The sequence below is a fragment of the Diuraphis noxia genome, unplaced genomic scaffold, assembly GCF_037042655.1.
Source record: "Diuraphis noxia isolate RWA-SAM2 unplaced genomic scaffold, SU_Dnox_SAM2 contig0002, whole genome shotgun sequence".
Taxonomy (NCBI): Eukaryota; Metazoa; Arthropoda; class Insecta; order Hemiptera; family Aphididae; genus Diuraphis; species Diuraphis noxia.
The window spans coordinates 25587996-25602929 of record NW_028301712.1 but is presented as its reverse complement, the minus strand read 5'-3'; the positions used below and the strand labels follow the sequence as shown (position 1 = coordinate 25602929).

At 26.9% G+C, this 14934-nt stretch overlaps 1 protein-coding gene across 4 annotated transcripts; it reads left to right on the top strand.

Moving 5' to 3' along the window:
• Positions 1 to 7411: 7411 nt before the first annotated feature.
• On the top strand, positions 7412 to 13961 carry LOC107161631 (uncharacterized). 4 transcript variants are annotated; one of them, XM_015508119.2, is made up of 6 exons: positions 7412 to 7721; positions 8001 to 8096; positions 9595 to 9775; positions 9836 to 9951; positions 11899 to 11988; positions 12621 to 13961. In XM_015508119.2, the coding sequence occupies exons 2-6, from the start codon at positions 8033 to 8035 to the stop codon at positions 12677 to 12679; spliced, it is 510 nt and encodes a 169-aa protein (XP_015363605.1). In that variant the 5' UTR covers positions 7412 to 7721; positions 8001 to 8032; the 3' UTR covers positions 12680 to 13961. The 4 variants fall into 4 exon arrangements, 3 of the variants coding, with proteins under 3 accessions (XP_015363605.1, XP_015363604.1, XP_015363603.1); XM_015508118.2 differs by having other exon boundaries at positions 7412 to 7774; XM_015508117.2 differs by having other exon boundaries at positions 7415 to 7683.
• The last annotated feature ends 973 nt before the right edge of the window (positions 13962 to 14934 follow it).

The following is a 14934-nucleotide window of genomic DNA, read 5'->3' as shown; positions in this document are numbered from 1 at the left end:
TTAACTAAATCTTTAAAGGGATATGGATAAAAAATTAAACCGATCTGGTACATCAATGTTATAAGACATATGCATATAACTATATTATATTAAATATATATTTTAAGAAAGAAAACTTTGAAATCTCCAATTTATTACCATGATATTATGGAGAGTTATGTACACAAAAGAAATTATGCATTTTGAATAACTGTGACTTTAAGTTTGAGCGCACCTATAATACATAATGTATTGTAGTCAGTGGTCGAAATGGCTCAAGATAAGTGGAGGGATGCCTTACAATTCAGATTTCCTGATATCATCGTAATATTCTTCATACCTTGTATAGTATTTTTTTTTTATAAATTTTTCACATTTTGTTTATGCATGACATAAACTAAAGTGAGTATTTAAAGTGAGCATTAACCATAATCATAAAGTTTAAAACCTTATCAAAAGTATACATGTTAAATTGTGGTCATTACACTCATAACCAATATTCTATCCATGGGCTAAATTTAGAAATTGATCGACTCACGTTCACGCATACACATCTACTCATCAGTTATCATTTTATCAACAAAATATTGTCAGAAATGACGTTTAGATATTTTAGCATACGAAAAATAAAAAGTTATATAAAAATCATAATAATTATTTCATTTTAAAACACAAGTCTTAGGAGGAATGCGTTATTCTAGACAAAATAAGTAGAGGGATGAAAAATGTACTTACAAAAAAGTAGAGGGATGCCATCACTCCGTATCCCCCCCCCCCACTTCGACCACTGATTGTAGTACATAAAGTTTATATATACAATATTTATTTTTATATAAAAGAGTCTATAGAAGTTATGAATTTGTATGCTTAGAACAAGTCTGAAAAGAAACCCTTCGATTATTCTCAGTATTACCTTTAGTATAATTAGAGAACTGTAAGATGATGTTACAATTAGTGAGTAAATACTATAAAACTAAAATGTTGAGACTACAATTTATTTTTACAGCAATATAATACAATAATATTTATTTAGTTTTTGGTAATCACTTGCTGCCAAAAGGTATACCTACGCGTGTTATACAAGATTTAACAGATAAAGCTGACTTTTGGACTAACTTTTTTTCACATTAATATTTTTTATTATTTTTATTTTTATTTTTTGTTCATTAAGTGAACCTAGCACTACATGTATAATACATTTTTTATGTTTTATTTCAATCGAGGGACAGAAGACCATCATAAAAATTAAATTAAAACTTGAATTTATTGCTTGGATTATAGGCAGGTAAATGTTAGAATCATATGACTATAATATATTTGTGAATAAAGAACTAAACTTGATTCAAATTAATATTAGTTATATCTTATATTATAACTAATAAGAAATCGATGTTAAGACGTTCGTGAAGTTAAATCCTTCGTGACTTCGTCAGCCTTCTAGCATTATCAACCAATCAGCTCTTCCTTCAGAAGAAAATCGGTATTAACACGTTAGGGCACAAAGCCACAAAACGATGTTTTTATTTGTCGATTGCCAATTGAGAGAACGATACATGCGTTTACGTCACCATATTTTTTTTACTAATTTAACTTTAAGTCTATTAATGCTACCGCCTACCAAGAAGTTTGTCTAAATTTCCTTCATTAAACTTAAAATCATCAATTATATAAAGCACTCCCTATCACTTCAGTAATATTCATAATCATAACCCGTAATGTTAAAGTTAAAAAATCAAATCAAACTAATTCTATAAAAAATAATTCTTGTGTTTCAAGATTGTTCTCTATACAGTATTATATATACGCATGTGGCATGTGTTTTCTCTGTCTTACAAATGTAAAACATATAGACACATAGGTAGGTATCAAAAACTGTTTTGCACAGGATTGATAGGCTATTACAGTGCTATAATTACAATTTAAGATGTACACTTATGTAATGTTACTATATGTACATATATCTAAAATCATGGTCAAAATTAAGAAACGAAATTTTCACCACATTAAAAGTAAAATTTTGTCTTTTAACTTATACGAAAAAAGTTCTTATTGTTTCAAAATATTTTAATTTTGCGTTATTCAAACTTCAGTGAGAAAATTTCTTGTAGTTCTAATATCAAAAAAATAAAAAAGTTATTTCACAGAAAATAATCTTCTTAAATCTCAATTGTATTAATACACAATTGTGTATAATTTTGGAGTCTTAATTATCACTACAGCTTGAATACCTAACATAAATCTAGATTTATTAAATTTTTCATTAAAAAATCGCATGCGTGGAAAATTGTTTTATAAGTCCTGTATACCTAGTCTATAATAAAAAATAAAAAATAATAAACACACGTATATAGTTATATACATGCGAATCTTTGTAAAATGTCGTTAAATTCTGAATATAATATATACAATTTTTCAAGGGCTATATGATTTATAATTGTTTTTAATTTTTATGTACTATAATTTGAATATAAATATTGAAATATTATATATGCTTAAAACCGGAAAAATCCACAGCCCGCACTCAGTAGACACTAGACAGTGTAGACAGGTAATAATAGATGCCATCGTCTGGAAGGTCTATCTTATTGTAGACGAGACACGAGTATAGGACTGTATAAGAAATTCGTGGTTTCAGAGAATACGTTTGGCCTTGCAAAATATAATAGGTACATGGACATGAACCATGATCTCATCACGATTTCTGGTGTATTGTCGTGTATTTATTATACATGCGTAGAACTATTCCACGCGTATAAACGTTGATTCAATCGTAATATGTTATTATTACGTTAGTAAATAATTTAGTATATTTTATAATCCTCAAATATATAATATATATGTGTGTGTGTGTCATATATTAACAATTTAGCATAGTCACTACTCACTTATATCAATAAGTGTGTAAATGTGTAATTAATGTAAGCAGATAAATATATTATAATGTATCTCGTTACTAACGATCATTTTTAGTGTACTTAGTGCCTTAGCCCTTAGTAGTATGGTATCTAATTATTATACTAATAAATAATAACCATCAATCTGTACTAATTATAATGTGAATGCCCTAATAATGCTTATATAGTTATAATCTAATACCTTGTGTCCTAGTTAATCAAAAATATCATAGTAAACTAGCTTAATTAATCAAATATTCAATAAAATATTATATATTTATATCTATAATAGTTAAATGATAATAGAAATATTATGTCAGATTAATTAAAACTTAAAAGTAATGTATAGACGTGCTAATTACTACGTAGAAGAATGTTATTTTCAAGGTTAATCATAATTCGTCAACAATGTTTTATAATAAAATTATTTTTAACCAGACATTTTTACAATAATGACATATTTTATAGGCTTATAAAATCTTTAACTAGGTGAGTAGTAAGTACCAATTAAATTACTAAGAATGGTATAGATGAATACTTTTATAATAGTTTATATACTGGTATACGATAAGTAATCTTTTAAGTTTATTTGGGTATTCAGTAAAAAAATCAACCAACCTCCTAGAAGGAAAAAAATACTCAAAATGTAGACTGCAGCTTTATACGTTTTATACTTATTGTTGTATATTATATAATAAGTATATAGTATAGCCCGCCAGTAAGGTATACTTAATTTACATAGCAAGCTACGAATCAGTAAATAATGTTATATAATTATTTTTAATTTCTAATATTTCTTGAATTATTTCTTTAATATTTTATTTAACTAGTATTTACGTGTATATGTATGACGATTATTGGCAAAAAACTTGAACACTTGTTTTATTCAACTATTAACCTAACAAATAACAACCTACGGTTTTTAAGAATATTTTTTATCTGACCCTCATCGTTAATTGACATTTTTGTGCGGTCATCGTGACCCTATAATAATTAAAGCTGAATGCCAAATTAAATTTGTCAAAATTGCTATTTATACAATATACATATGTAGGGTTATGAACATAGACCTATAAACTAAGTTTATAGGTCTATGGTTATGAATATATGATTCTTCATATAGATCAGTGCTTCTCAAAATTTTTTGTTATAGGACCCCCCTATATGTAATATTAAACTGTCAAGGCCCCCCTAACAATTTTATTATTATTCAATACCTAACATTAGACCATCGAAAATGATTAATGTATGATCGGTTATAATATAACTAAATAACCAAAAATATTTTAAATGAAATAAATATTATAAGGCTCCTGAGTCGCGGCCCCTCAAGTTGAGAAGCACTGATATAGATTATTGGTTTAAGGTTACCCAGGTTAGGTGATGTTTATTATAATTATTTACTTACCATATATATATATATGGCCACATTATATATAATTTTATTTTCATTATTATACACATACAATTTAGGGCAACCTTCTTATTGACGTTATGTTTTGTTTTCCTCACACTACGATATTGATCGATTTTTTTTAAATGATAAAACACTAACGTATAATACATTATTTTGGACTAAATAATAATGACGTAAATAGAAATACGACGGTATTGTTGGTAAAAATAAAAATTCCTATAGGTTTATTCTATACAACACATTTCATTTCACTTTATAGCCCCTGTCCCCTTATAGGTATTACATTATCGAGTGTGTAGGGTGTAGCTGTCATGGCATGAATACAACCCATGTTATTTAGTGATATATGAATATTAGGCACGTATTAAATTATTAATATTGAGATGGAAAATCGTTAAGTAAACATGTCTGTTATAGTGTTATTATTTATTTTGGTGTAAGTATTTTTCATAAATATTTTATTTTTGTTTAGTCATATGAATATATGATGCTTTAGTCGTTACTCGTTGTTACTATGGTAATTTACTGATAAATATAATTATCGTTAAAACTGCCTTAAATCGAAAGTGACTTCTAGCTAATCGCTATTATTATTGATAAATATTTGAGGCGTTATGATGCCGTCGATGAGTCGATCCTATTGTTCGGCGGTTATCTATAGTCTATTATACTTATATCTTCTATCTCGTACGACGACGTACGCATACAATTTAATATTATAATACCATAATAGTATAATACTATGTTAATCTAGAGATGGGATTAATTATTGTGACTCATTTAGATGAATTATTTCACACAATTAAATTCATTTTAATATGAGTCAATTCATCAAGTAAATACCCAATTCCCAATTTTTCTTTATAATTTATAAATCAAATCGCTACTCATTCAACTACCCACCTTGTTTGAATTTAAGTCATATTAGTAATGTCATTTTTGTAAATCAGATCAACTATTAATATTACCATACAATTAATATCCGATAACAATGTATAGGTACACATAAAACATAATACACATAGGTATGAATCGGACAAAAATTCTAAGTGAAGATCTGGGAGGCACGAATGGGTTGTTCATTTAAATAGCTAAGGTTCATATATAAAAAGTTTTGATTACAAATGTAGGTATCGCGTAAGACACGTATTCTTCAATTTATTTATTTTTTTTTTTAGAGACGTACGGTTTATTTATTGAGGTACCTCTATGCTTTTTAATTGGTGAATAAATGATAATTTTACCAATTTTAATTACCAAGTTCTTCTGGGAGCTTGAACATGGGAAATCATGTTAGTTTGTCGGAAGAGGAGGGCTAATCATCCGGATTTTATAATATACCACAATCAAGTATACAATTCATACTCGTAATCAGTGGCGTACTTTTTGTGTGTGTGCGTGTGGGGGGGGGGGGTCAACAGGAGCGTTTGCCCCCCTCCCCGAGAAGTTTTTTGATGTCATAACGCAAATTCATTGTCCATCTTAAATAATGTAAATAATAAATATTTTTAATTTTCACTGATTATAATCGTGTTTGATATCAAAAGTTTTTAATATCACTTATCAATGCAGTATGTGATTCATGCTTTAGGTATTTAACAATAATTAATAATACAGTTTCAGATTATATTATAATTTATAACCATAAAAAATTGTGCAATCAATTTATGCCCCCCCCAAAAAAAAAAAAAAAATGTTTCACAGGTACGCCACTGTTTGTAATGAGTATAGAGATGAAAAGTTATATGAAGTAAAATTTACGAAATTTGCACACAAAAATCAAAAATATACATTAAAAACAATAGATAGGTATGAAAAAATAAGGAATTTTATTTTTATGAATGTTTTTTAAAAATATTTTGAATAACAATTTACACTCTGTAGTGAATACAAATTTATAAACTAACAATACTAACAAGTAAAACTAACAGCCTACAAGTAATCGATATTCATACATTTTGTTTAGTACCTTACATTTATACATATACTATTTTGGTTTCTTATTTACAATAAGTCAATAAATTCCGTTTTCTGGAAGTCTTATTAATAAATAAGTATAAGTAGTTACTAGTTAGTGAAACACACTACATAGTTTTTTATAGACAGTGGTGGCGTGATATTATTAATATTATTTTTACTTTTTTTTTACGCAGTGTGGCAATTTTATAAGTTAATAAAATAATATGTATAACCTTATTACAATATTGTATGATCATTGATCAGATAATAGAGTTTTAAGTTATAATAAAAATTACAAAATACATACCAGTTTTATTTGACTTACTAAAAAACTTAATTTGACTACTACTCAAACTAGTGGAGGGGGGGGGGAGGTTTTAAGGGCGCCAAAACACGGTTTCACCCCAGGGCGCTAATACATCTAACGCCGGCCTTGTCTAGACCCTATACAGTTATGACTGTTATGAGTAATAACTAATGGCGAATACAGAAATTCATAACAATTCATTTATTATTGCTACCCGCTTTCCAGTGGATACGTAAATTGTTAAATCCTTATAAATTATGTGGACAATCCCAAATCCAAAATAAAGATTATCAAATCTCATATAAACAAAATAAAAATAACAATCGTAGACCCAAATAATAATAATATTATGATGTGACATGTTATTTATTATAATTCATAAGTGTGTCCGGTAATATTGTAATAATATCGTATATTATATTCTTATGTTGACAATTTGTTATTATTTGATATTTGACAGTCACAAGAGTGTTCATATTCATTAAATATATTATAATATCATATAATTTTGCCGTCACTTTTGTTATTGTTATTTGTATAGTAATATCTATAATATTATAGTTCGTTCGGAATTAATGAAGTTCGGGTTACCACGACGTAGTTTTTGTTGTTGTTGTTATTTTGTTACTGGTTAGTGGTTATGCCATCGCCTGAACGGCTGAACGCCCTGAACCCATGAGTAATAACATGGGCCCGAGCTCCGTCATCGGTGTCCGAAAAAAAAAACAGTCCTTGACAGCCGTTGGTTAGCCTGTAAAATACTGGTTATAGTGCTCAGTGTTTGTCCTCGACTCCGTGTCTCCGTTGCCCCTCCGTCTTGCAATTGCTTCTCGCCCGCGGCCCGCCACTCATAGGCCATAAATTCGTCCATCGGGCATCACCACTGCTGTCGCCGTTCGCCAACGCCAAACCCAAGCGCCCTAGTCGGTAGTTGTAGACTGTAGTCTGCCACTCCGCCCCTGCCTTCCACAGTTCCACACCATCATACTCCTGAACTCCTCCGACCCACCGCCGGCCATTACACTCTACTGTTCTCTACCGTTTTTGTTCTTTACGTTTTAGTGTCGTACTGTTGTACTCTTGTTCACCGTTGTTCGTCTGCTGTACGTGTTTTCGCTGTGTTGTTCGTAAGTCTCAACTCTCACTCTTCACTCTTTACCGTTCGGTACTTTCCATTTTTATTAATATTAAATTATCATACCCACGTTTGTCCCACAGGTAGGTAAACGTTCCTTTCGCTACCGTTTATTTACCGCTACCTATTTACGAAAAACTATTTACAAAATAAATTGTTATTGTTTACTACCTCCGCTATTTTATAGTTATCCTAGAAAATGAATCCTCATATTTTTAAATCTAAATTTTTGAAATTTTTAAAATTATAAACAACATAATATTTTTATTAGTAACTTGCCCATTGTCGTTTTCGTTTTTTTTTTTGTAGACATCAAAAATTGATATACTCCAGACAAAACAATGGCTGTCAAAGGATTAACTCTGTTGGTGGTGGCTTTTGCGTTCTGTAACTCTGCAGTTAAGGGTGAGTGTTGTTCAGCTATCATTCTCAATTATATAGAAACGATAAATGTTCATAGGTATACCCATGTTAAAATGTCATTCATCTATATTGTGTATCATTCAAATTGTTTGTTTATTTATTTGTTTGACTCGAGTTCAGTGACGAAAGAGGCCAACGTCTATGCTTTATAATTTATGTTCTTGAATGAATACAATACATGTATTATAAGTATTTACAATAACCTAATATAGACCTATTCCTCAATTCATTAGTGCTTGGGAAGCTTCTTTGTTAAATTGTCAATCCAGGATTGAAGAAGATATAAATTCATTTTTTGATGATTGCTTTTATCACAATAAATAGCTATAGTTTTTAAAATAAAATATTTAATAATTTGGAAAGTGTTCATAAGCCCGCTTAAATTGAATGAAATTCCAGTCTGAAGTTATTAAGGAATTTCGTTTCTAATATGTTCCCAAAACTTGTAAAAAAAAAGTCCTTTCTAAGTACTGTTAATTTTGACAGCTGATGAAGTTTCCAAACACATCCATATTAGTGGTATTTCTATTTTGTTGTTAAAGGATAGGCATTGTTGTTTTTAATTTGTCATTCCAATTCCCGAGGTTTTATTATTGACTGGTGGATGTTAAGTAATATTTGTATAGGGTGCACTTTGCACTTGGTTTACAATGGTTCTTATTGGTGTTTTATTCTCTATTAAATAAGTAATTATTAACTATGTTTAATCTATTGCATACACTCTACTCCAAATAAGTTTGGAAATCTGTTCAGCCTATGAACAGTATGACTGTTGTGAATGGCTAGTAGTCAACAGCGCACTGACGGCAGGCGACACAACTGCATATACTGTGGTGGGTTTCCGTCATGATTATTTTTCCAGATTTATTTAAAATTGAGTATATATGTAAAATATATCGTATATATATATATTTAACTTCATTAGATACCTATTGTTTGTTATAGTTATTAATTATTACCTATATATAGACATTTCATTTTTTTTAAACAGTAAAAAGATTATAATAAAAGGATTGTGGTTCTTGAAACATAATTATTATAGTTCATCTAATACCCACTTAATTAAAAATAAATCAATGTAGTTTAGTCTGATTTCAAAAATTCAATCAGAAATTTTTATGAAAACTGCAAATGTTTATTTTCAATTAATAATATACAACAGGTATGAATTATTAATGTATTATTATCAGTTAATATTAACATTTTAAGCAATACTCATCAGTGAATTAACTTACTATTTGAATAATAAAAAAAGAATGTATTCTTGCTATAATAATAATAAATGTTATTTACTGTAGTTAAACATTAATTTAACAATATTTTTAAGAAATATTTAGTATTAAATTAAAACTAAATTAATATTATTTTATTCAACAAATTTTTCTAATATACAAATTAAAATTTTTGTTGTTTTAAGACTAATATAGATGTTTCACTGTATATTGTATGTATTTACTAATCTTATTTATGTTTATTTTAGGGTCAAGTGATTGTACTTTGCCATGGTTAGTAGAAAAAAATCCATTCATCGCTAAGGTTGAATCTTTATCTATTAACAGATGTCCTACACCTATTATTGGGGATCCAACTAAAGAATACTGCTGTTATAATACTGATGGAAAGGTTGAATGTTGCAATTTCCAAGAATATCTGCTCTTTGGGTATGTGTGAATATATTAATATTAAATTTTTTAAATTTTAATTATTTTAATATTTTTCAGATTGATTTTCCTCATTCCAATTCTTATTGTTCTACTGATTCTTTCATCAATTCTCAGTTGCATCTGTTGTTTATTGTGCCCATGTTGCGCTATTTACAAACGTAGGCAATCTGGCAGTAAGTACTAAGTAGTACTTTAAAAAATAGCTTATTAGATATTTATTATTAAAAAGACAGACTTATTAAGAGGACATGATATACCCGCATGTGTTGTCTTCGTCTTACAAGTGCATAACATAACAAATTTTACGCTCAGCAGAATACATTTAGGTCTATTAATTTAAAATTTAGAGTGAATTGACCTCTTATAAAATTTAAAGGTACGATTATTATCTATACAATGTCACAGGATTTTTATCATATTTTAATTTTAAAGCGAGTTATAAGTATTTTAAGATGCTTCTAAATTAAAATATGATAAAAAGCCTATGAGGTTGTCTAGTTCATACCTTAAAATTTTATTACACATCATTTCATTCTACATTTTAAGCTAACAGAGCTACATGTGTTCTGCTGAGCGTAAATTTGCTATGCTACGCACTTGTAAGACAGAGATAACACATGTGTTGTATCACATCCTCTTAAGTAATTACACTAATGTAGTAACAACAACCATGCATATTTGTCATCAAAGATTAAATTCATAATCAACAGATGTTTGTTAAATCACTTTTAGAAGTACTAGAAGTATTAATATTTTTAAGTATTATTTAACTTCTAATATTCTCTTTTAATATTGTAGTTCCCTTTGCACAGCTTGTTCTGGATAAAATTTTTTCTTCATGCATGTTTTATTAAAATAGATCAGTCATTATCTCTTAAACATTTGAATTTTAAAATTGATTATTTGTTACATTTATGGTAATTGAAAAATATAAGAATATTTTGATAAGTATAAATTAGTATTAATCAGATTATGAAAAAAGTTATATTCTTATTAAAACATTCATAAACATATTTATAACAATGTGTCTTCTCAAAAAAAAAAAAAAGGATTATGTTATAGTATTGCATGATTGTATGGTACTTATGTGTTATCTACCAAAATATTTGTATACTTAAAAAATCTGGTAAAAATAATATGTAGTTATAAAAAATTATTTCAAAACAATGTATAAACACTACACAGATTACAATGCGGGAATATACATTCTTATATTGATTCCTATGCGGAGGCAGTTAATGGAAATATTTTGGTAGTCAAGATAAAACATGTTATTAGTACTTTGCTCCTTATATAAAGTAAATAATATTAAGAGAACATCACACCAGCATGTAATGTCTCTGTCTTAAAAACATATTATAATATAGCAGAAACAGTTTTTACGAGATAATTTTACTACCTCTGTATTTATTGTAGAATTGCCAAAATTTAACAATGTATAGGGAAGGACTTTATCTGTGTCATCATTTTTATTATTTGGATAACATTAATACAATTTAAGTTATCAGTTTAAAAATTAAATTTTTTTTAAATTATTGGTGAATGCTATCAATAACATAAAAACACTACGACACAGACAAAGTTTTTCCCTGTTCGTTGTGGAATTTTGGCAATTCTGCAATAAATACAGAGTGAGTAAAGTTGTCCCGCATAAAACAGTTTTTGATGAGTTCTACGTTAGTAAGACAGAAACCACACATGCGGATTTGGCGATATTCATTATTGAATTTATACTAACAAATAATATTCAACAATTTTTCCCCTTCAATACTTATAGTAATTTATATAAAAAATATTAATGCAATTTATCAGTTATATTTTATATATTTATTTTTATGTTATTTTTCTATTACAAGTAGTCAATGCTTATGTTCTTTAATTATAGTAAACTAACTGCTACACTTTTTGTTTAATTTAATTATATTAATAATATTTGGAAACCACTTACATTTATTTTAAAGAACATTTTTTAAACTAACATTGAATATTATTTGCTGTTATGGTATTTTGAAAATGCATGTAATTGTGTCGGTTGTGGATTTAATAATTCCCGTTAATAAAAAACTGACTACAATTTAATGCATTTTCACAGGTTGTGTTTAAAAAAAATATTACTGCAGGGGTACTTGTTCAACCGCTTTCAACCAATTGTGTCATTATAGATGGTATACCATCTGTAATATCCAGTCATGGATCCTATTATGCTTCAGGTATTATTTATATTTTATTGATAATTTTATTATTTGTAATCTTTCTCATATAAGTATATTTTCAAAGACATACTAATTTTGTCTGGTCCAGTCAGACACCATAAATCTATTTTGATCTCTGTCAAAAATTGCTTAACAATGTTAATTTTGGCAATGATTTCAAGAAATTAACCATTGAGATTAAGGAATTTGTTATAATTTATGCTATAAGAAAGTATTTCATTCAAAAAATTAATTGAGAAATTTAGGATGCAATAGAATATTTTAGATCTAAAAAAATCACGTAATGGAGTCACTTTAGTATTAATATAAAAAAACTTGATTAAGACTTTATTGCGATTCCAACTGCCTAATAATTTATGTAAAATGAAAAAGCAATAAATAAATAGTAATAAATAAAATTTCATGGTGAGGGCATAGTCTATTAAAAGTGTGCTAATTGCAAGCAAATAATAGAAAAAAAATACATGTGTAGATTAATAGATAAATTTGCTATTTATTCTCTGTACACATAATTTTGAAAAATTTTAACCACATTTAAAGAGTTCAAAAAAATATCTTTACATTATTTCGATCCTATTGTAAATATTTTTAATTTTATTCGTTAAGTTGATTATACAATTTTTTTTCAGCTTCAACAGGAGGTTCTACACCTTTAATACCTAATGAGTACCCTAAATTATACAAATAGTTAAAATATTTAAATAATATAATTAATTAATCAATATTAGGTATGACTTTATTGTATGTTAAGACTATGGTAAATTTAATAAAAATATGTTGAGTAATTTAGAAGTAAATGAATTTAAAATTGAATAATACATGTTGACATTAAATTATAATACACTTCTTAATTATACAAATTAAAAATTAATTTTTCATGATTTTGAATTCAATATTATATTAAGTATTACAATATATATTTATATATGTATATTTATTTAATATTATATCTTAATTTATATTTTTGACAATATTACTAAGATTACTTTATTGCTAAATTTAGTTTTTTAATCAACCATACTATTTTTACACGTGCAAATATAATATTATTTAAAATAAGTAAAATATTAAGCTTCTGTTGGTGATGTATTTTTTTTTTATATATATTTTTAAGCATTTATATTAAATATATGTAATGTTAAGCGCAAATCTATGTTTCTAATTACATTATTTTAATCTTTTAATACTGTATCAATTTAATAATTTAATGCAAAGAATTATTTCAATTTTAACTGTTTTATAAGGTTTCATATAAATCAGGTGCCAAATGCATTTAAGATAATAGTCTGGATGTCAATTAATTTATTTTGCTACATTAGTTTTACATGATTGTATTTTTTTTACTATACTTTTGGTTGAATATATTATATAACTTTTTAAGCTGTTTTATGGAGAATAATAAATATTATTAAGTTCAATAACATTTTTTAAATTATTTTGGTAGATTTATCATAAAAAATAGTTAAAAAAAATTGTTATGGATTCTGTAATTATTAAAAAATAAATTGGGTTATGGTGAAACCAATATAAAACTAATTGTATTAAAAATACTTAAAATATGACTTATCTTTCTATTTTTCAATAAAACAAATAAAAATCTGATAAATAGTTGTTTTTTTAATAATTTGAAACCAAAGAGTACATTAAAATAAATAATGTCCTATCTGTTGTACTAATCCTTCTCTATCTAGCATACAATTGTCTAAGTCTTTTGGTTTAACAGCCTATTTAAATTTCAGTTGCATTTAAAAAATATTATTTGTGTTTTTTGTAAAACATTGTTTAATAGAATAATAAAATATGATTACAGTTTCCTTACAGAAGAGTGTTGGACACCAGATTGATTCTAGGTAATCTTAATTTGGCTTCTTGATGTACGAGTACATACATGGTGTTATGTCATTTGTCCTTGACTGAAATTATTGAATTTTATGAATTTTTGGAAAATAAACTTTAAAAACAATGATGAATTATGCATTTAAAATATTTTTTTCTTTATTTATAATACAGGTGATTGATTTATCAAACAACACTCATTTTTTCAAAAAGTATTGACATTTTTCAATTTTTTTTTTTTTTTCAAAATTGAAGATTAACACTTCTTGAATCGTATATATTATTTATATTTTTCACCCTTATATTTATTATGTAAACCACTATCAACTTTTGATTTTCAAATGGTAGCCTATACTTAAAATTTCATAAATTAATAAAGCTATTTTTTTTAATTAATTATTACGTTAAAATTTCGATTTTAGCGCTAGGAGTTTATGAGTTATAGGTATTTAAAGTTTAGATTGGCGGAGTGGAGTGGTATGGCCGTATGGGGTTACCCCTCAAAATGTTTGTCCACAACTCCACTTATTTAAACTTAAAATACTTATCTCATAAACTACTCGTCCTAAATTCGATTTTGATGAATCAAAATACTTAGAAAAATATTCTGCTTTGGAATATGAAATTAAAACACTATGTTGTCATTCAAAAAAGTAAAAAAAACTTAAAAAATGATAAGGATAAAAAATATTTATAAATATAATTTTTTTATAAAAGCGTTGGTTTTTTAACAACTTGAAACTATGTGAAAAAATATTTTGAAAAAAGTCAATACTTTTTTTAATAATGAGTGTTTGATAAAAGAATCACCCTGTATACAGAATCTGCACAATAAGAGTATGAGCTAATTGCTAAAAGAAGTAGAGTATATTTTAAATGTTAACCTATTAAGTATAAAATATAAATACTTAAGTGTTCTCCATGCCTTAAAAAGTCAAGACCCTCCAATTTAGAGGTAATGTATCGCTCCACTCAGAATGTATTGATTTTACAATGATATTATGTTTGTCAGTCATCACGTTTTGGGACATTATAATAAATGCTTCGATTTTCTTCAACAGTACCTTATCTAATATCTGGTAACAGTATCGTGGTAAGGTGGTTGTT